The 23,708-nt window shown below is 34.7% G+C and overlaps 1 protein-coding gene across 1 annotated transcript in view; it reads left to right on the top strand.

Annotated features, from left to right (window-relative positions):
- ZCWPW2 (zinc finger CW-type and PWWP domain containing 2) overlaps nt 1-23,708 on the top strand; it is a gene marked incomplete at its 3' end in the record, with an annotated part of 82,588 nt that overhangs the window by 12,112 nt on the left and 46,768 nt on the right. The window contains exon 3 of the mRNA XM_084246563.1: nt 14,617-14,734. Coding sequence (XP_084102689.1) covers nt 14,617-14,734 — 118 coding nt within the window. The remainder of the gene's footprint in view (nt 1-14,616; nt 14,735-23,708) is intronic.

Genomic DNA, 23,708 nt, shown 5'->3' with positions numbered 1-23,708 from the left:
CCCTTGCCAATAGGTGACAGATATGCAGTGTAACAAAATATAAATCCCTGAGATCATTCTAACACATGCACTAATGATCGATAGCACAGTGAGTACAGTTTTTTGTAACCTGCATCTTTGAAGGATCATTGCTGTAATCTGAGTGCTTTTCAGAATATGGCCAAATGACTAAGATCACATTATGCAGTAACTCTAGTCTGTAAATAGAAATAACATAACTTGTTATTCTACAGTAACTTATCAAATAAATTGATTCATTTTCTGTATAATGATAAATATATCAGTAGAAATTATCAACTGAAGCTTGATACATTGAATATAAACTTGGCTAGTAAATATCCTCCAGCAGAGGACTCTAATATCTGCAAGCACTGTGATGAATCCAGTAGCTGCAAATAGTAGAGTCCACAAATAGTAATCATGTGTTTGCAATCGTATATATGTCACAACTGTAGGGCAAGGATTTGGTAGATTCTTTTCATATAATACTTCAAAGTCTCATAGTTCTCCCATATGAGATCAATTTACTTGTGCATAAACAGTGATCTAATTTATTCTTGTATGTTTTCTGCATTTGTACCTACAAAATGAGGACATTTTCATCTTTTAATTCTAATATACATGTTGAATGATGGCAGTCTCTGGTAAATTTTCTCTTTATTTCTTGCTTAATGGGCTACATTGGAGGACAAACATCTAAGCAGAACTCTGTATATTTTGAAATTACATTTTCATTAGTCATTTGACAAGTGATCTGGATTAACATCTATTTAAGCAAGTATTTTGCTTATGAGATTCATTGAGATACAGATTCTCAGAATGCAGCCTGTAATAAGGATTCACAAATTATGTTATAACTAGATCATCAGGCAACATTGCTCTTAGAGTAATGTAGTGAAACTGGATACAAATATATTGAGGCAACTCAGTAGGAAAATCTTACATTTTTCTTGCACCATGATCCTGCTAGCAAATAATTACCAACTATATAATTATCAACTCTAGTATTTTTTTAATCATATGCTTGGTATAAAATTGGCTGTAATTTTGTAATTGGATTAAGATTTTTGTTTGTTATCTAGCATCTTTTAGGTTTTTTGTGCTTTATCTATTAATTTTTATTTATTTATTTTTTTGAACAATATTTGCTTCCCCCCACCCATTCAGGTTGAGTCCCCATAGAATTTCCTTCCCCAAAGCACCCCTGCACCATCACCACAGTCTCCTGTTCGCTTCCCTTCCTCCCTCTGATCCCTCTCCCTCATCTTCCCTTGCAGTATGTCTCTGTGTCTCTGATTTGTAATTGTCTGTTTTTGCTTTGTTGTGTTTTGTACTGTTATTTTTTTTTTTTTTACACTGATGTCTTATTTGGTTCCGATATTTTTCTTTTTCCTTCTGGCTTATTTCACTGAGCATAATTCTTTCTAGCTCCTTCCATGTTGCTGCAAATGGCATGAGTTTATCTTTTTTGATTGCTGAATAATATTCCATTGTGTATATATACCACATCTTCTTGATCCAGTCATCTATTTTTGGGCATTTGGGTTGTTTTCAGGTTTTACCTATTGTAAATAGTGCTGCCATAAACATTGGTGTACAGGTGTTCTTTTGAATCAATGTTTTTGTGTCCTTTGGGTAGATCCCTAGTAGTGGAATTGCCGGGTCATAAGGTAGCTTCATTTTTAGTAGACTGAGGAACCTCCAGACAGCTTTCCATAGTAGTTGGACCAGTTTGCACTCCCACCAGCAATGTAGGAGAGTTCCTTTTTCACTACATCCTTGCCAAATTTGTTGTTGCTTTTTTTTTTTTTGATATGTACCATTCTTACTGGTGTAACATGGTATCTCAGTGTGGTTTTGATTTGCATTTCCCTGATTATAAGGGATGTTGAACATTTTTTCATATGCCTTTTGGCCATTTGCATTTCCTCTTTGGAGAAATGTCTTTTAAGTTCTTCTCCCCATTTCTTGACTGGATTGTTTATTTTGTTTTTGTTGAGCCGAGGGTGCGAGGGTGCGTTCTTTGTATATCTTTGTGATCGGTCTCTTATCAGTTGAATGGAGTGCAAAGATTTTTTCCCAATCAGTGGGCTGTCTCTCTGTTTTGGTTAATGTCTCTTTGGCTGTACAGAGCTTTTCAGTTGGATATAATCCCTGGTGTTTATCTTTGCCTTCACTATCACTGCTTTGGGTGATGAGTCTTTGAAGATGTTATTGCGATGTATGTCCTGCAGTGTTTTCCCTGTATTTTCTTCTATATATTTTATGGTTTCAGGCCTATGTCCAGTTCTTTTATCCATTTTGAGTTGATTTTTGTGCACAGTGAGAGTTAGTGGTCTAGTTTCATTTTTTTTTCATGTGGAGGTCCAGTTTTCCCAGCACGATTTATTGAACAAACTGTCTGTGTTCCAAAGGAGCAAGGAATATGCAATGGAACATGGACAATTTGTTCAGTAAATGGTGCTGGGAAAAGTGGACCTCCACATGCAAGAAAATGAAAATCTTTCAGATTTTAACCTGGAGAAAGGTGAAGATAGTTAGAACATATTTCTGTCACTGTGAATGTCTATTTTTGTGAATAATCTGCAAAGAAAACTTTTGTAGTAATGTGTATTAGGAAAAGAATAAAATCCTAGGGTTCAAAAGGCAGGCTCCAGCACAACCCTTTTTGGGTTTGAAGGTTGACTCTGTTACTTACTAAGTGGTTGACCTCAGACAATCACTTACCCTTCACAGCTTTTACAAGCTTCATTTAGAAATGGAAGTTTTAATAATGATTGCTCATAAATTGTCATAGGGGTTAAGTGAGGTAATACATATATTTAGCATACTTTTTGTATAGTATTGTAGGTCCTTAATAAACATTAGTTCATGTTATTAGGTATAAATGCAGATGAAATAATCAGTTAAATTATTAATTTCCTTTGTCTGTTAGCTCACTTTTACAGGATCCCAGAAAAAGCTACCAGGAACAATAAATAAGGTGGAAAATAACTTCTTTTCTTTTGACTAACTGCATACATGAACAAATGGCATCATTTTATTATTTTTGTCTCAGCTGAGATAGTGTTCTCAGAAATTGAGAGAAATAGAACTAATTGATTGTCTTATCTTTTGATTCTTCAATACATGGTTGAAAGAGGTTGATGCGGCAGCGACAGTGCTTTTCTAGTTTAATGTAAACAGAAGTGCTGAGAACTGTTGAAAGCAGAAGTTAGAGCCATCTTAATTTGACTCCTTGGTGAATGAATAGTCACCAATATCAGCAATGCCCCAAGAGTACTTTGTATTTGTTTGATAGAATTTCGAAGGAGAATAAGAAATATTATCTTTCATGTTCTTTGCAACTGAATAAAACCAGTTCCTTTCCCTATCTCTATTCTGCTTCTTCACATTTATGTATGTTGACCTTGCTGCTCCACATGAATTCTCGAAATCATCTTTGCCATCTACTAACTTCATATTTTAGGAATTTGGATAACTTTGAACTTGTACTAAAGTTAAAAGTCAAAATCCAAATATATGCCCAACTTTACTCAGTATATAAAGGAGGGGACAGGTGGCTACTTTCCATTATCAAATACATGAAAAATGTATTATGTACCAACCAGATTCCTCATATTGACTCTTAGTGGAATAGCAATATTCTTTTCTAAGAAATTCCAATATATAACTTTCTCAATTTTCTGTTAAAGAAACCAGAATCAAATCCCCATTTTTAAGGCAAAATATAACACTCACTAAATTGCCTTCAGAGTCATATCATACCTTAAGAGAAAAGATGTATTTAGTAAGTCTTGTATGTTGTGTTTCTTAACTTAGTAAATAGTTGTTAAGAATAACTTTTTTGTACATTCTTTTACTAGGAAATGGGAAAATATAAAACTTATAGTCATGTATTAAATCTACAATTCATATACTAACTGCTTTTCATTAATTTTCCCCCTCTTTTTTCTATTTTAAGTGTCTGCTAGCCAAAAGCCAGGACTAATCTGTCACTCAGGCAAATGCCATCATTCCTGAGCCCTATACAATACTGATTAAAGTAACCTGAACAAATGTATCAGAAATATCACTTACTTACAATTTTGCTTAGCTCATAGAATGAGTACTGATTTTATACTTACCTATCCTCTTTTTCTAGATCTCCTTCCTGCTCTATGAGTCTATCATTAAACAAAATCTGAGCATCTATCTGCAATAAATATAGCTCTTGTTTTCCCCAAACCACATATTCCATTAAAAAAAAAAAAGAAAATGTGGAATACAAAATAGCCAAATATTTTAACTTTCTTTCAGGTTCACATCTTTCTATACTTTAAAAAAAAATACTGTTGCTTAAAATCTTTTAGGCTAATCCTGACTTTTTTTAAGGCTGATGGCAAATGAACACATGCTTATTTCATGGTTGATTCAAACCCATATATTTTTCCTAGTTCTGTTTAAAACCCCTAGCTGAAGCAGGCAGCCTGCTTAGAGCAGTGGGAGATACCAGCACGTCTTAAAAATTATGTGTTGACTCAGCACTCATTTGGTGCCCATACTTTATTTCATGAATATATACTAATGCTTCTTGATCATTCTACATATTCAGGTTTACAACTCCTTGCTTACTGTAGACTTAATGATATGTTCAGTATTGCCACATTTTATTTGTAAATAGAACTCCCATGGAAATAGAATACTACAGTCAACTCCTTCCTATAGTGAATAGAGTTCCTACCTCATTTTCTTTGACTATAGAAATCAAATGATAAATGTTTATATTCTGGTCATTTATGACATTGATCACTGACATTTAAAAAATATTTTTACATTTAAAAAATATGTTTTATATAATCTGTCTCCTGTGATCTTCATTCATTGTTAAGAAAATTTAGGTTTAGAGTAAGTGACTTGCCTGAGGTCACACAGTAGCAGAACTGGAACTCACACCCAGGTCCTCTGATTACACACTCCTGGCTGTTACATTATCTGTTGATCTACTTGAAATCTATATCGGATCATCTGCTTCCAATGTTCATAGACATACCAAATTTATAATAAGCAATCTTTTTGTATACTAGAGAATTTCAAAGTCCTTTTTATTGATGTCCTGTTGTTAATTCAGCTAACTTGATTAATTAACTTAACCTTTAATCAGGACTTCTCAAAGTTGGACACAGATGTGAAAGCTCTTCATGTTTAGTTCATTGATTCCTAAATCCTCATGGCTATCATTAAAACCTAGGATTTGTTAAGATTCCCTTGTAACCTTAACAATAACTGCTTGTTATTAATATAAATGTTGGCATTATGATGCCAGGATTTTGTTTTTTGTTTTATTCTACTGTTCCTAATCATGCTCATCATCACATTCTCTCCCACAGAGCTCTTCAAAAACATGTATTTCTATAAACAAAGCACACAGACAAATATAACACCATAAAAATAATCTTAGGCTCTAAGAACAAAGTGATTGTTCTATAGGGGGAGGGGGAGAAGCAGGGTAGAAGGTAGAGAGCACCAATTTGATAGTAGGAAGTGGTAGTAGAACTTTGATGGTAGGTGCAGTATGGCATAAACATATATGGAGGTGTGTGCTGTACTCCAGGAACATACGGTTTTGTAGCTCAATAATAATTAAACAAATCAGAAGTGCCTCAGGAAATTAAAACAAATTAAAAAAAAAAGGTATATATTCATTCCTAAACCTCCATCCAAGGGTGTATTCTGGGACTCAGTTTAGTTCCTCACTGAACTTAAGAGTCACTATATAGCAACTATTTACTTGTAAATACCTACTTTCTCTTTGTTTAATGAAATTGATGTATTATTTTTATCATGCTTATTTTGTGGAATATGTGAATGTCTTTCTGAGTTTGTGGTGCTAAGGAAGCCAGACAAATATTCAGCAAAATTGGCATGTTAGACTACCCTGTCCCATTATATAGTTTCTCTCTTTGTTATTAACTGATTTTCTTCGTATTGTAACTGCTGGAGCCCTATCTCTTTCTTCTCTCAAAATTTGATTTCAGGTCCATCACACCAAGTAATTGATGTATAGGTTATATAAAGATTGTTCTCTAAAGGATGTCAGTCTAGATAATAACCCAGGCTAGGGCTCCTTTAAAGCCAACCAACCAGCTACAGCCTGTTCCATCCTGATAGGAAAAGAACTTTAGATATTTAAATTACTTAGCAGATATATATTAAAGTCTGAATTAATGATACACTAATTGCCTGTGATTTGCTGACTTATCCTTTGTTGCTATTCTATCTTAAACTGCTTGACTTCTACTCTCCCTCCAAGGAGTACTTAGTGCCTATATTAGTGATCCCAATATTACAAGTCAACTAATGAATCATATTATAAAGATTTGGCTCTCAGATTTCCTTATTTTTCTTTTTTTTAAACCTAATTTTCCCCAAAATACTCATTGTATTCATTCCCAGTATTATCTGTCTGACAAAGTATTAGTCTGATATAAAGGATCAAGCTAAACCAAGCTAGAACTTTTTGTGGTCAGCTTAACTGCTTCACACTTTCTGGGGGTGTGGGGAATGAGGAGGTTCTAAATTATATTAACCTTAAAATTCTGTCATAATCCCTACTTATGACTATGGAAACTTAAGCAGAGTAGGCAATAAGTTATGTATTTAGAAGCAGTATTTGCTTCAAGTGTTCAATAATTTGAATAAGCTGTATATATTATCCAGAGTTGAGTATGAAAATAATGTGGACTTGTGCTAAAGAAGGCAGGTGAGACGGGAGGCAGATATGTCCTAGAAGCCAAGAACAGTGTGTGGCACATACAGGTGTCATGTGACTATCTTCTAGTTTGCATCAAAGGAACAGAAATACTCTGTCTAGATTACTGGTAGCTGTTGCAGAAATCCAATTTAAGGAAGACAAGATATCCTTGTGATTAACTTTCTACTGAATCGCTTTAAGTGAAAACTATCTGCCCAACAGAGGAGAGGAGAAGAGCGATAACTTTAGCATGAGAGTAAATAGAATGATGCATCAGTGTGATACATGGTTAGAGTCAGTGAGATCTACATCATGTTTGAATGTATAAATAGCAGCAATTGACATAAAGCACCAGGCAGAGTACTTTATAATAGGTAGTAGTGTAGATCCTCAAACATTATTGAAGATGCATTCCAAAGGAAAATTGTTTTGCATTTCTTTGGATTATGAAATCTGTGATTTATAGTCCCATGTTTCTAAAGGCATATTATGTAAAAAATAACTTAAAGTAATGATCAGTATTTGAAGTTATTTCAAAGAATTTATGAAGCTCAATAAATCTAAGTACTTATGATTCTGGTTTTCAAGATTTTTTTTTTAATTTTTTTAAAAAATATTTATTTATTTATTATTACAAGCACTGGGTACAGTCAGAAGCGCGGGAGGGTGAGAGAATTCACCAGAGCCAGAGCGGGGAGCAGAGCAGGCAGAAAGACAGAAGTACACTGCTGAGGGGAGCAGCGGGCGGCAGGAGAGGTCTGAGTGCAATGTGGGACCCTCGCCAGCGGCCGGGGATACGAACCGGTGCTGTAGAGGCTGTGGGCAGCTTCACAGCCCAGCGCTCAACCGCTGTGCCACCAGGGTAGGCCCTGGTTTTTAAGATTTTTAATATATGTTCAACATTGTGTTCCAAGACAAATTTTCTGAATTGTAAGTACTTATATTGCAATTAAATTTAATATTAACATAATCAAAATTTGAATTGAAAATTTTGTATTATAGATGCTGTCATTATAGTTACTGTATTATGATGCTCTACCGTCCCCCTAATAGGTGATATTGAGAAATAGTTGATTGAATCACTTTAGTTTTAAAATTAAATACATTTTTTATATAACATTTAAAGCAATTGAATTTAGACATATTTTTTAAGAGGAAAATGCTGCTAATATCAGGATAAATGGTGGTGACCATAACATTTTCTAGATTTGAATCCCATATAAAGAGTAAAGTTCTTTATTATCTTAGAATTAATATCACTATATCATAATACAAGATAATAGTATTTATAATTCTCTTTAGCTTTTCTTGGGGTTGTCATATAATCCAGCTTTAAAATATAGAGGTCTTTCATATTCATCTCTAATTTCTTGATTGGGTCTTACCCATTCCATGCCAAACAATAGAAATGTCTATTTATAGTAGTCAGTGAATTTTGTCTGAAGTTCTATAATTATTTGTGACTATTATGGCCTCAGAAGTCAACAAAGCAGAAAAAATCCAAGTGCTTCTTTTTTTTTTTAAAGATTTATTTATTTATTTATTTATACAAGCACTGGGCACAGTCAGAAGTGCAGGAGGGTGAGAGAATTCACCAGAGCCAGAGCGGGGAGCGGAGCAGGCAGAAGGACCGAAGTACACTGCTGAGGGGAGCAGAGGGCGGCAGGAGAGGTCTGCACGCCATTTGGGATCCTCCTCTGGTGGCCGGGGAGCAGCCGGGATCAACCTGCGCTGCAGAGGCTGCGGGCAGCTTCACAACCCAGCGCTCCACCACTGTGCCACCGGGGAAGCCCTCAAGTGCTTTTTGAACTGAGTTCTTACCCCTAAGAATAGATCAGAGATGTTATTCATGTAACCATATGGGCTGGAGAGAGTGATGTGCCCTCATTCTTCAATACAATACCATATATACCTTTCTAATTTATGTGAAACCCCTCAAATGATTGAAGTGAAATTTTTTATCATCCTGGTTGGATGAGAATGGTCGTACTCAGTTTTATTTAGCAAAAATAAGATAATGTGACATTGCTTACACATTCAAGTTGAGGAGTAAGATTTATTCAGGTACAACCACAAGTTATACCTTAATTCTTATGTGGAGAAGCAATCCTAAAATACAATGAAACAGATGCCTGATTGCTTATTTCCCTACACTGGCCTTACCTGTTGGACAAACTCACATTATTCTTTTCCTTGAAGTTGCCATTTCATGTTAGTATGTGGTGATATTACACACTTTATTCAGTGAGTCAAAAATTACTGAGAATGGATAATCAATTTCCTCCTTAAACCCTGGGAAAGGGAAAATGATATTAAGACTTTCACTTTATCGGTAATTTCTGGTTCAGACAAAAATCATATAATAATCATTTATCAACTTTTCAAATGCGGACACAGGAATTTTCTCAGATTGTAGGACGCTATGTTTCCTTGACTAACAATCTGTTTAGTCTCAAACCTCATCCTTACTCAGAATGTTCACGTTTGTTCATTTATCAAGAATAATTTTACTGACCCACAAATTTTTATTTACACATAAATTTTAGACTGCAGTTTTTTTCTCTTTCTGTAACATTTATTTTCCTTCCACTTTAATAAAACTGAGAAATTTCAAGTTGCCAAACTAATGTAAATATGAGGGACAAAATATTGCTTCTTGGGATCAGAGAATTAGCTAGAATTTGATGCCAGCCCTTTTTTAGTCTCATCTGAGTCTCATTTGTTCATAATCCTTAAAAATTTGTTTAAGAGCCACCTTGGTCATCATCTTACATTTGAATGTCTGTTACATACTGCTTGAGCTTGAATTCTATTTTGAGTAGTATTTAGTTTAAAACTTTCTTTACTAAATTGGAAGTTATCTATTTGACCTCAGCTGGAAAGGTAAGTGTAAATGTTTTCATGCCTTCAAAAGATAACTTTTGTTTAAAAGAAAGAATTTTTGCCTTTGTTTGGGCTTGTTCAAGACAGCATTGTTTCCTTTGCTAACTTTTTTTCCACGATGTAAACCTTCGGATTGAACATTTATCTCACTAAATACTAAAATATTTTAAAGTTTAACTTAATCACAGTGTTATTACTATCATTCATTCAAGCATAATGTTCATTCAGCCTTCACAAACTTTGTCCTAGTGCATGGAATGAATCTATTATGTTTGGCAAAATGCTGAGTCTTTCTTTCTTGTCAATCAAGAAATCTTTTTTTGGCAGATTCCAGTTGCAAGACTATGATAATGTTTATGAAGGCAATTACAAACACCTTTTTGATAGCTTCTGAAGAAGAATTCAATTTAAATAAATAAAAATCATTGAAAAATACACACACACTCATTCAACTGAAAGTTTTCTTTTAGTTAGGGGAAAAACTGATTGCTTAGGTGGGGAAATTTAGATTTTAAAAAATATGCTGCATTGGTTGAGCGCCGGGTTGCGAAGCTGCCTGCAGCCTCTGCAGCGCCGGTTCGATCCCCGGCTGCTCCCCGGCCACCGGAGGAGGGTCCCACATGGCGTGCAGACCTCTCCTGCCGCCCGCTGCTCCCCTCAGCAGTGTACTTCCGTCCTTCTGCCTATTCTGCTCCCCGCTCTGGCTCTGGTGAATTCTCTCACCCTCCTGCGCTTCTGACTGTACCCAGTGCATGTATAAACAAAAACAAACAAACAAACAGATACATAAATAAATAAACATGCCTCTATTAAAAAAAATATGCTGCATTGCTGCTGTTGTTCAATATTGTTCTAGTAAAATTGGCTAACATAATTATCCAAAGAAGTACACATACTAGAAAGGAAAAAGAAAAATCTTAAATTATCAGCATTAATAGATGATTACTTACCCAGAAAGCCAGGGAACTCAAATTTGAAAAACATAAATAATGGAAAAACTATTACAAGCAATAAGAATATTCAACTATGTGTAAAAATTTAAAATTACTATATAAAAGTATAACAAGTTTGAAAATATGAAAGGCTAAAAATTTCCATTTATTATAACAGTAAAACATATATAAAACATTGGATTGAGTTTAAGAAGCACGTACAAGATGTGTATAAATATTACTTTAAAATGCTACTAAGGGACAGAAAATAAAACCTGAGTCGATGAAAAGATATGATCTTCTTGGTTTGGAAGATTTTATATGGAAAGATGTCATTTCTCTCTATTAATTTAATGCCACCTCAATTAAAATATATATCCTGAAATTTGTAGGAAAAGTAAGTATAGAAGAGGAATCAGGCCTAGAAAATATTAATTATACAGTAAAGCTCCAGTAAGTAAAATAGTTTGGCTCAGTAATTTGACAGGTTAACAGGACAATATAGAGAGTATAAAAGGAAAAGCAAAAGTACTTGGTAATATAGTTAATAATTATTAAAGGAAAGTTGTATTGTTTAGTAAATTGGGTACAAATGGCATGCATGCTACTAAGGAAAAAAGATGAAGTGGAGATGTACCTTACATCTCACATTCAGTTTATTTCTGGAAGGATAAAAGATTCAATTGAACAAAAAAAGAAAATGCAGCTATAATAAAAGATAAATTATAAATAGGAGAAGATATTTTCAACACATAACAAAGAGCAACTTTTTGATATATAAAAATCTTTTACAGATCAATAGGGAAATGAATAAAATAAATATTAACACATGACTCAGTTATTCCATAGAAAATAAAATATAAATGAACTAAAATGTGGAAAAATGATGAGTAATTTCTAGGGATCTAATGTATAGCAGGGTGACTAATAATTAAAAATACTATATTATATACGTGGAAGTTGCTTAGAGTAGATTATAAATGTCTTCAACACACACAAGTCAATTATGTGAGTTAGTTGACATATCAATTAGCCCTATAATGGTAATATTTCACAATGTTTACGTGTATCAGGTCACTCATGCTGTACTTCTTAAATGTGCACAATGGTATATACTAGTATCTCCTACAATTGGGGAAAAATAGAAAAAGTTGCTTGCAATTACTGAATTTAATAAATGGAAATAATAAAAAAGAAATATTTCCCCCTTAAATATATTGGCAAGTTTGGTAGCAGAAATGTTCCCTGGGGTGTGAGGAAGCATATTATTTCTGGTATTGAAAACTGTGACCACCTCATTCAAGAGTAATTGTACAGTAGCTTCCAAAATTTTAAGTGTATAAATATTAAGCCTGGTAATGCAATGTCTAGGAAATTATCCTTCAGTCCATTTTCATATGGACATAATGACAAGTAGAGAAAAATCTTTATGGCAGCATTATTTCAAGGTGCATAATATTGGAAACAACCTGAATGTCCATCACTAGAGCGAGCCTTCCTTTGTGAAATAAATAATGCTACATAATAATGCTACATAATGAATGTTTATGTGAATATACATTCATCTATTGTCTCATTTTCTTGGTTTTCTCATACAGTTTCTTGGCTTTAAATACAAGATGTGTGTGATTTATTCCTGAATTCTATCAGCATTTCAGTTTTCTCTCCTGAATTCCCTTACCCAACTGCTGCTGGGTGTAGCCATTATGAAGTCTTAACAGATATCTCATACTCAACATGTCTGTACTCTGATATTCCCCGCCAAATCTCACTTCCTTGACAGTAAACTCCATCCTTTTGCCCACTCAATCCAAAACCCTGGAGTCACCTTCTTTCTCTCACAAGTAACTTTAAGTTGGTCAGGATTTTTTTTTGTTCTCTCTTCAAATTATATCCAGAATCCACCAATTTTCACCACAGTGACTGCTGTTAGTTATTCTGCTCCACATCACTGTCATTTCTACCAGGGTTTTGTTTTTTGCCATGGACTATCGTCCTATATCTAACTTACCTTTGTATGTTTTGTTCTCATCACAGTAACCAGAATGATTTTCATATTTTTTTCATTATATTTTAATTTGTGATTGACGTTATTTTTATTAGGATATATTTGACATATAACATTAGGTTCAGTTGTATAATACATTGATTCAACATATGTACATATTTTAAGATGATCACCAAAATAAAACATTACATGAAATCAAATATTCTTCTTCAGCTCTGCAGTGGCTCCTGTTTCACTCAGTGTAAAGCCAAAATTCCTACATTAATGACTTGTAAGGATTTACATGATCTGGTCTTTGTTAATTTTCTGATATCATTCCCTATTATTCTCCTTTTTCCTTATTCAGCCCCAGCCACAAATGGCTTCTTTGACACATCTTGAATACACTTGTAATCTCCTACCTTAGAGTATTTTCCTCTGCCTGGAATGCTCTTTCCTTGAATATCTACATAACTCTCTGACCTCCTTTAGATCTTTGCTCACTTATCACCTTTTCAAGGTAAGACTATTACCCTAACTTCCTTATTGCCTTACCTTTTCGTTATTGCATAGTACTTAATGATCTCTAGAATGTACTGTATCCTTTCCTCATTTATTATACTAAATAAGATTGTCTGTTTCACTGGTTAGAATGTAAGCTTTGTCTGTTTTCTTCTAATGATAGTATCCCAAGGATTTAGAATGTTGACTCAATAAATAAATGAGGCAATCTAAAAGACAAATAGGAAAACTGTAATTATTCATTGCATTCTATAAAAATAGATAAATTTATGTAAATCATGTAAATGCTCCTAGATGCATCCAGTCCCTGTGGAAATCTATGAAAAATATCTTTGGGAGAAGTAATTCCAGGGATAGGTAGGAACGCACATTTAATACTTTCAGAATTTGCACATAATACTTTTTTTTTTTTTAAGATTTATTTATTTGTGCATACAAGAACTGGAGTGTAGGCCAGAGTTAGGGGTGAGAGGATTCGCCAGAGACAGAGTAGGGAGAAGAAAGGGAGGATCTACTCCCCAGAAATACACCGCTGAGGGGAGTAGCGGGTGAGACAGGAGAGGCTGCTGCGCCATGTGGGTCAGCTCCCTGCCCTGGGATCCAACTCATGCTGCAGTGGCTAGTGATAGCTTGATAGCGCTGAGACTTTAACCCTGTCCTACCTGGGAGGCCCATGCACATATTACTTTTTAAAGAAAAGTATAGTTAAAAAATATAATGTATAGCCGAACCTAATTCTGTAAGTGCCAAAATTCCTTATAAAATAATCTTTATTTTTTGTTACTTAGAAGCTGTTTAATTACATTACCACTAGGTGGCACATACTTACTGATAAATTCTTAAGAACTAGAACTCAGATTTTTAAAAAAGTTTTCCAGTCCCTCAGACTCACCAAAGTTTACTTTAGCTCTATATTGCATTTATTTTTCTTAATAAATTCCGAACTTTAACTTTTAATGCTGTATTAGATTTTGGACAATTTTTCACTATCAATTTTATTAAATATTTGAGTTGCAGAAAATATCTTAAATCTGCAAATGCTAAATTTGCAAATATTCTTAAAATAGTTCAAATATACGATGTTTATAAAACTATATTTGTCTTCTTTTCAACTTTTTTTCTCATGAAATAACTTAATGAATGAGATATACAGATTTTGTGTACAAAAGTAGATTTTTATTTGATTATTGCATCATTGTTTTTATACCAAATAAATCATATACAATTCTTTCCACCTCTCCACCCTTAGGACTATATGTAATTTAGCAACCATTTCCTGAATGCTTATATAAAATGCATTGAGAATTGGTAAATAGGTGCTGGGGATGCATTATTTGTCAGTGAATAAAGAATCTGATCATTTGTTGCTTAACTTTCAGAACCCCACAATTTTGCTATATTTTAGAATAATAAGAATGAAATAACAATCAGATAGCAGAGTCTAAAATATATTGTATACTGCTTAAATTAGATTTAGTTCCAGACAATGACTAAATCAAGTGGATATTAAAACAAAATTATATATTAAAAATAAACTTTTTATCTGTAATTCTATACAGCCAGGAAAATGCAAGAATAAAAAGAAAAAGTGGTATGAAAGTGCACTACAAGAAGCCTGCCTTCTCCATGGATATTCTCATGAGCAAAGATTGGAAATGTGCTGCCTATTAAAACATGGTATATTCACTTTTTATTCTTTACAACCCCAAATCAGGATTTATTCAGATGTATGCTTTCAAAAATGTGTTCACACATACATAAATTGCTTTCTTTCTCTTTATAGGAAGAGTAGGTCTTTGTTTGCTGAAAAATCATTTTTGATGGATTACTAGCATGCATTTTGCCCACTGAAACTATTTTCAATGACTAAACATACATTCCACTTAAATGTAGGGATTTTAATTAGTGTTTCTGTCATCTGCTTTGCTGTTAGAATATCTGCATAGGTCCTCTTTTGTATTTCCAAGCACATATTTCAAAATCAGAAGACATGGCTTTAAAATATAATCCTGGGGTAAAAACTTCACTTGGATAGGCTATGCTATTTCATAATAAAGTATTTTTCAAAATGTTTTATTTTTAAATAAATTCAAATAAGGGATGAAAATAATCCAATTATTTTTAATTAGGTGAGAAAATGTTAATGTTTGAAGACATTTTCAAAGTTCTTGAAACACAAATATTGTGCTTTTTAGAGACCTTTTTAAATGAGTTCATAAAGATGATAGTATTATTTTTATATCTAAGAAAAATGTCACAAAATTGATTTTCAGTAAACTTAAATGTTTTAAAATATTTCTGCTTAGAAATATCATAATGCTTTTTTACTTTCTGATGCCTCTTCTCACTTACCACTTTTAAGTTCTAAAACAGAGTGTTCTATGGGAGACCTGGCTGACTGAATTTTAAAATGACTGATTTTTTTTTCCTTTGGAAAAGTTTAATACATATATTTTAAAACTTATACATGAAAACATTTTCTTAGAGGTCAAGTTTAAATATTAACTCAGCCACCTAAGTTTAGATTTTAAAGTAAGCAGGTAGGTTTAAAAGGAGTATAAAATGAATGACAACTATACTACTATGGTTTACTCTGAGTCCAGGAAAAGAGACATTTATTAGTACAAATGTGATTTTATTCCTTGTGCTGAAAATATAATGTCTCTGTTTATTAGCAATAAAGGTTGAACTTACTCTATTGTCATAAATACAATTTTATGTCTTGCATGGACTTATAGTATATTTCTCATATTTAACCAAAATAAACTTTGAAATACTGTGTTTTTAAGACATTAATATTTGAAGTAATATAGTCATTTACTTTTTAAAGTTACATTACAGCCATTTTACATGAGCAGTAGAACTAAGTCTGCTCAATAAGGAACTAAGTCTTTGCCATTATTTGCACCAGTGTTTGTATCCTGGTCCTTTGGATCCTTGCTTTTCCAGAGATTGTGGAGAGGGTTTACTTCTGATAGGCCTTGTAGCAACAAATCATTTACTTGCTGAAAATCTGATGCTTTGTGCATGTAAAATTTGATGTAAGTCAGCCTGATTATAGAGAACCATACACCTGACAGACTTATTTTGTCCCTGAAGTAGCCAAAATTCAGGGGCATGAATAACTTCTAGGAGTTCCATCTCTGACATAACAGACTCTCACTATTCACTCTTCACTGTTTCCAGAATAGACAATTTAATCCTTGTATCTGCTTAGTTCCCAGGATGATTCTGGCATGTATGTATTCAGCCTCTCACTTAATCCAAAAGCAGTTTTGAGAAATAATTTGCCATTATTCAGATACTTTACAAGGTGAGTAATTTAGACCATTTAACCCCAGCAACTTTCAGGATTTCTTCATCCCCAAAATAATTTTGTTAACTTTTTGTAGCCTGACTTTTTATTTCTTCTCAATCTGTACCTTTCATTTTGTTTTTTATGTTACTGCATTAACTGGGAGTTCTAATATGATGTTGAAAAGAGTAGTGAAGAAGGATTATCTTTGACTTACTCCCCTCCTCTTAATGAAAAGCTTCCAATTTCTTAACTATTTTGTTGCAGGTTTTTTTGTAGATTTCCCCATATCAAGTTGAAGAAGTTTCTTTCTATTCCTAGTTTGCTGAATGGGTGATGGATTTTGTCAAGCACTTTACCTATTGATATGATGGTGTGACTTCTCTTTCTTCTAATTGTTACTGAAGTACCATACTGTAGTGACAGCATAGGGTCCACCCTCACCCTTCACATTTAGTCTGTTGATTTTGAGTGTTGAAGTGGACAGGGCCAGTGTACCTAGGATACAACACTAAATATTTCATTTTACTCTTTTTTTTTTTTTTAAAAGATTGATTTATTTATTTAACAAGCACTGGGTACAGTCAGAAGCACAGGAGGGTGAGAGAATTCACCAGAGCCAGAGCTGGGAGCAGAACAAGCAAACTGACGAAATACACTGCTGAGGGGAGCAGCGGGCGCAGCGGGAGAGGTCTGCGCGCCATGTGGGACCCTCACCAGCGGCCGGGGATGGAACCGGCGCTGCAGAGGCTGAGGACAGCTTTGCAGCACAGTGCTCAACCGCTGCGCCACTGGGGAGACCCCATTTTACTCTATTTTAGCTTGCATAATTTCTGAGGGGAATTTGGATGAAATTTTAATTTTTGCTCCTTTATAAGGTAAAGTGTTTACCCCACCCCTCTGGGCTTCTTTTCAAGATTTATTTATCACTGATTTTCTACATCTTAAATATGAGATGTTTAGGTATAGTTTTTATTGGCATTTATCCTACTTGGTGTTTTCTGAGCCTCCTGAGTCAGTGATTTGGTGTTTGACATTAACTGATGGGAAATGCTCTGTTATTATTGCTTCAAATATTTCTTCTTTTCCATTTTCTCTTCCTTTTCATTTTAGAATTCTCTTTACACATATGTTAGACCTTTGTAGTTGTCCCATAAATCTTGGATATTCTTTTCTTTTTTTTTCAGCCTTTTATCTCTTTGCTTTTTTAATTTTAGAACTTTCTATTGTTATATCCTAAGTTCCAGAGATTCTTTGCTCATCTGTGTATACTAATGAGTCCATGGAAGGCGTTCTTTATTTATGTTACAATGTTTTTGATTTCTAACATTTCTTTTTTACTAATTCCTAGAATTTCCATCTCACTGTTTATGTTACTCATCTGTTCTTGCATAGTGTTTACTTTTAACTTTAGAGACCTCAGTATACTAATCATAGTTGTCTCAAGTTTACTATCTGGTAATTTCAACATCTCTGATATCTGGGTCTGCTTCTGATGCTTATTCTGTCTTCTAATTGTGTGTTTTTGTTGTTGTTGCTTACCTTTTAGTAGGCCTTGTAATTTTTTGTGGAAAGATGAACAGGATGAACTAGGTAAAAGGAACATATGGCAAATTGGCCTTCAGTAGTGTAGTGAAAGGTCGTGGGTACCTAGGGCATCACTCTATAATCCTACAATTAGACCTTAGCCCTGGACTTTGAAATTCACAATTGCTTTTCCTCCCTACCCAGCCCCCTCATCTCTTAGGAGGAACATATAGCTAAATGAGGCTGGTGTTGGATATTTCCCCTCCCACACATGGAACACTAAGCCCGCCTGAATTTGGGTATTTCTCTTCCACCAAGTTTGTTAGGCTCTGAAAACAAAACACAATAAAAAAACCAATTGACTAGGCTATGGTAAAATAGTTTCCCTTGAGGGCAGCTCTTATTAAGAAGAACTGAATGTTCTGATATGTTCTAATGTATTTCAAAATGGTGACATTTTTCCTCATAATATTAGAAGGGCAAGAGATTTTTCTCCGATCTTCACTGTGGCAGTCTTATTAGAGCTTCTAGAGGTATACTCACAAAAGTGTGTCTCCCACTCCCATGACTGTGTCCCTCTAGAGTTTTTTTTTTTTTTTTTTTTTTAATTAATAAATTTTATTTTTATATTCCCCATACAATTGCAATCCCCCCATTCTGACCCCAATCCCTCCCCTCCCGCCCCCCACCCCCCAAAAAGTGTCTCTGGTTCATAGTTTTTGTTGATTTTGATTTTCACTTTCTTACAGTTATTCATTTTCCTGGTCCTTTATTTAAGTTTTCTAGATCCCTGCTATGAGTGAGACCATCCGGTATTTTTCTTTTTCTTTTTGGCTTATTTCACTGAGCATGATCCCTTCCAGCGTCATCCATGTTGCTGCAAATTGCATGTGTTTATCTTTTTTGAATGCTGAGTAATATTCCATGGTATATATGTACCACATCTTCTTGATCCAGTCATCTATTTTTGGGCATTTGGGCTGTTTCCAAAGCTTAGCTATTGTAAACAGTGCTGCTATAAACATAGGGGTGCAGGTGTTCTTTGGAATTGATGTTTCTGTGTTCTTTGGGTAAATACCTAGGAGTGGAATTGCTGGATCCTGTGGAAGCTCTATGTTTAGTAGGACCAGAAATCTCCACACAGCTCTCCATAGTGGTTGGACCAGTTTGCACTCCCACCAACAGTGCAGAAGAGTTCCTTTTTCTCCACAACCTCGCCAACATTTGTTGTTGCTAGTTTTTTTAATATGTGCCATTCTCACTGGTGTAAGATGGTATCTCATGGTAGTTTTGATTTGCATTTCCCTGATTGCAAGTGATGTTGAACATTTTTTCATATGCCTGTTGGCCATTCGCATTTCCTCTTCAGAGAAGTTTCTTTTTAGTTCCTCTGTCCATTTTTTGACTGGATTATTTTCTTTGTTGTTGTTGAGTCTCATCAGCTCTTTGCAGATTTTTGTGATCAGTCCTTTATCATTAGTGTTGTGTGCAAAAATGTTCTCCCAGTTGGTGGGGTTTCTCTTTGTTTTTGTTATTGTCTCTTTTGCTGTGCAGAAGCTCTTTAATTTGATGTAGTCCCAACTGTTGATCTTTGCCTTCACTATCACTGCTTTGGGTGATGTGTCTGTAAAGATGTCTTTGATATGCAAATCACGTAGTGTTTCGCCTATATTTCCTTCTATGTATTTTATGGTTTCAGGTCTTATGTCTAGTTCTTTAATCCATTTTGAGTTGATTTTTGTATATGGTGTGAGGTAGTGGTCAAGCTTCATTCTTTTGCATGTAGCGACCCAGTTTTCCCAGCACCATTTATTGAACAAACTTTCTTTGCTCCAATGCATATTCTTTGCTCCTTTGTCAAAGATTAGTTGACCATAAATCTGTGGGTTTATTTCTGGATTTTCTATTCGATTCCATTGGTCTGTATGTCTGTTCTTGTTCCAATACCATGCAGTTTTGATGATTATGGCTTTGTAGTAGAGTTTGAAGTCTGGGAGTGTGATGCCTCCATTCCCTTCTTTTTTTTTCAGGAGCGCTTTGGCTATTCGGGGTTTTTTGTGATTCCATATGAATTTCATCAATAATTGTTCTATTTCTTTGAAGAATAACATTGAAATTTTGATTGGAATAGCATTGAATCTGTATATTGCTTTTGGTAGGATGGCCATTTTAATAATGTTTATTCTCCCAATCCATGAGCAGGGGATGTCTTTCCATTTCTTTGTGTCTTCTTCTATTTCTTTTAACAGTGTTTTATAGTTTTCTTTGTATAGGTCCTTTACCTCTTTTGTTAGATTTATTCCCAAATATTTGATTTTTTTTGTTTCAATAATAAAAGGGATGGTTTTTTTGATTTCTTCTTCTTCAGATTTATTGTTTGTATATAGGAAGGCTACTGACTTTTGCGTGTTGATTTTGTATCCTGCCACTTTACTGAACTGATTGATGAGTTGAATTAGTTTTTCTGTGGAGTTTTTGGGGTTCTCTATGTATATTATCATATCATCTGCAAAGAGTGATATTTTGACTTCTTCTTTTCCTATTTGTATTCCTTGGATGTCTTTCTCTTGTCTTATTGCTCTGGCTAGGACTTCCAGTATTATATTGAAAAGCAGTGGTGAAAGTGGACATCCTTGTCTTGTTCCAGATCTTAATGGAATTGCTTTCAGCTTTTCACCATTGAGAATGATACTGGCTGTTGGCTTGTCATATATGGCCTTTATGATGTTGAGGTACGTTCCTTGTATCCCAAGAATTTCAAGGGCTTTTATCATGAATGGGTGTTGCACTTTGTCGAAAGCTTTCTCAGCATCTATTGATATTATCATATGGTTTTTATATTTCTTTTTGTTGATGTGTTGGATAACGTTGATTGATTTTCGGATGTTAAACCATCCTTGTGTCCCTGGAATGAATCCTACTTGGTCGTGGTGAATTACCTTATGGATACACTGTTGGATTCTGATAGCTAAAATTTTATTGAGGATTTTTGCATCAGTGTTCATTAGGGAGATTGGCCTATAGTTTTCTTTTTTTGTGTTGTCCTTGTTCGGTTTTGGTATTAGTGTAATGTTGGCTTCATAGAACGTGTTAGGTATTATACCTTCCTTCTCAATTTTTTGGAAGAGTTTGTGAAGGATAGGTACCAATTCGTCTCTGAATGTTTGGTAGAATTCATTTGTAAATCCATCAGGTCCTGGGCTTTTGTTTTTGGGGAGGTTTTTGATTACCATTTCAATTTCGCTAATTGTAATTGGTCTGTTTAGGTGTTCTATTTCTTCTTTATCTAGCTTTGGGTGATTGTAGAGTTGTAAGAATTTGTCCATCTCCTCTAGATTGTTAAACTTGTTTCCATATAACTGTTCATAGTAGTTATTAATAATTCTTTTGATTTCTGCTGTGTCTGTTGTGATTTCTCCTCTTTCATTTATTATCCTATTTATTTGTGCTTTCTCCCTTTTTGCCCTTGTGAGCCTGGCAAGGGGTTTATCTATTTTATTTATTTTTTCGAAGAACCAGCTCTTGGTTTCATTGATCTTTTGGATTGTTTTTTTAGTTTCGATTTCATTTATTTCTGCTTTGGTTTTTATTATTTCTTTTCTTCTACTGGTTTTGGGGCTTTTTTGTTGTTCTTTTTCTAGATCTTTGAGTTTCGAGATTAGGTTGTTTCTTTGAGTTCTTTCTTGTTTCTTGATGTGAGCATCTATTGCTATATATTTTCCTCTTATTACTGCTTTTGCTGCATCCCATACATTTAGGAAATTTGTGTCCTCCTTGTCATTCAATTCAAAGAATTTTTTAATTTCTTCTTTTTTTTTTTTTTTTTTTTTTTTTTATTTTTTTTATAGAGGCATGCTTTATTTGTTTGCTGGTTTGTTTGTTTTGTTTTGTTTATACATGCACTGGGTACAGTCAGAAGCGCGGGAGGGCGAGAGAATTCACCAGAGCCAGAGCAGGGAGCAGAGCAGGCAGAAGGACCGAAGTACACTGCTGAGGGGAGCAGCGGGCGGCAGGAGAGGTCTGCGCGCCATGTGGGACCCTCCTCCGGTGGCCTGGGAGCAGCCGGGGATCGAACCGGCGCCGCAGAGGCCGCGGGCAGCTTCGCAACCCAGCGCCCAACCGCTGCGCCACCGGGGAGGCCCTTAATTTCTTCTTTTATCTCCTCGTTAGTCCAGTGGACTTCCAGTAGTGTGGGTTTCAATCTCCACGAGGTAGGAGAATACCTTGCCTTCTCTTTATGGTTTATTTCTAGTTTGATGCCTTCATGGTCAGAAAAGATGGTTGGTATGATTTCAATCTTGGTGTATCTGTTGATGTTTGTCTTGTGCCCCAGTATATGATCGATCCTAGAGAATGATCCGTGTGCGCTTGAGAAAAATGTATACTCAGATTTTTTTGGGTTTAGTGTTCTATATATGTCTGTTAAGCCTAAGCACTCTAGATCCTTATTTAGAGCTTTAGTGTCTTTATTTATTTTTTGTCTTGTTGATCTATCCATTGTTGATAGTGGTGTGTTGAAGTCTCCCACTACGTATGTGTTTTCTCTGATGTCTGTTTTCAGAGATGCCAATAGTTGTCTGATATATTTTGGTGCTCCTTCGTTTGGTGAATATATGTTAATGAGTGTTATTTCTTCTTGAAGTATTATCCCCTTGATCATAATGTAATGACCACTGGGGTCTCTTTTTATCTTTTTAAGTTTGAAATCTGTTTTATCTGATATGAGTATAGCTGTTCCTGCCTTCTTTTTTGGTCCATTTGCTTGTAGAATTGTTTTCCATCCTTTAACTTTGAGTCTATTTTTATCTTTTGCAGCTAAATGTGTTTCCTGGAGACAGCAAAAGGTTGGGTTTTGTTTCTTAATCCAGCCTGCAACTCTGTGTCTTTTTATTGGAGAGTTTAGTCCATTTACATTTAGAGTTAGTATTGATATGTTAGCATCTGTATTTGCCATTGTGTTTGTCTTTCCTTTGATTTTATTTATTTATTCTTTTAATAACTTTCTTTGGCCTTCTTTTGTTGTTATTCGTCCCTCTGAGGTTCTGGCTTTAGGACTCCTTGTAGTATTTTTTGGAGTGGGGGTTTAGTCGCAATGAAATTCCGGAGTTTCTGTTTGTCTGGGAAGGTCCATATTCTTTCTTCAAAGAGGAAGGAGAGCTTTGCGGGATAGAGTATTCTTGGTTGGCATCTGTTTTCTTGGAGTCTGTTGACTATGTCCCTCCACTCTCTCCTTGCCCGTAGTGTTTCTTCAGAGAAGTCTGATGTCAGTCTGATCGGTTTCCCTTTGAATGTTATCTGTTTCTTCCCTCTTGTTAGTTTCATTATTTTTTCTTTGTCTTGGATTCTTGGGAGCTTTACTATTATGTGTCTTGCTGTATTTTTCCTTTTGTCATGGAAGTTTGGTGTTCTTCTTGCTTCTTGTATATCAATTTTCAGATCCTTCTTAGCGTTTGGGAAGTTCTCTTCAATTATATCCATGAATATTTTCTCTGTTCCTACATCTCTCTCCTCTCCTTCTGGGATTCCTATAACTCTTATATTTCCTTTCCTCATGGAGTCAGATAGTTCCCGAAGTCTTTCTTCGGTCTTTTTCCTTCGTACTTCTCCTTCTTTTTCTGTTTTTGTTCTTTTTATTTCTGTGTCTTCAAGAGTACTTATTCGTTCTTCCATTTCATCTATTCTGCTTTCACTGCTTTTCCCAGAGTTCTTTAGCGTCTCCATTAATTCTTTGATCTCCTGCATTTCTTTTACTTCCCTCTTTAGGGACTCAATTTCATTCTTCTGGTCATTAATTATTTTCCCCTTATCATTGTTTTCCTTTATGACTTC

Source organism: Talpa europaea, assembly GCF_964194135.1.
Source record: "Talpa europaea genome assembly, chromosome: 11".
Classification (NCBI taxonomy): Eukaryota; Metazoa; Chordata; class Mammalia; order Eulipotyphla; family Talpidae; genus Talpa; species Talpa europaea.
Note: the sequence above shows the minus strand (reverse complement) of the source record. Positions and strands in the feature narration are given on the sequence as shown.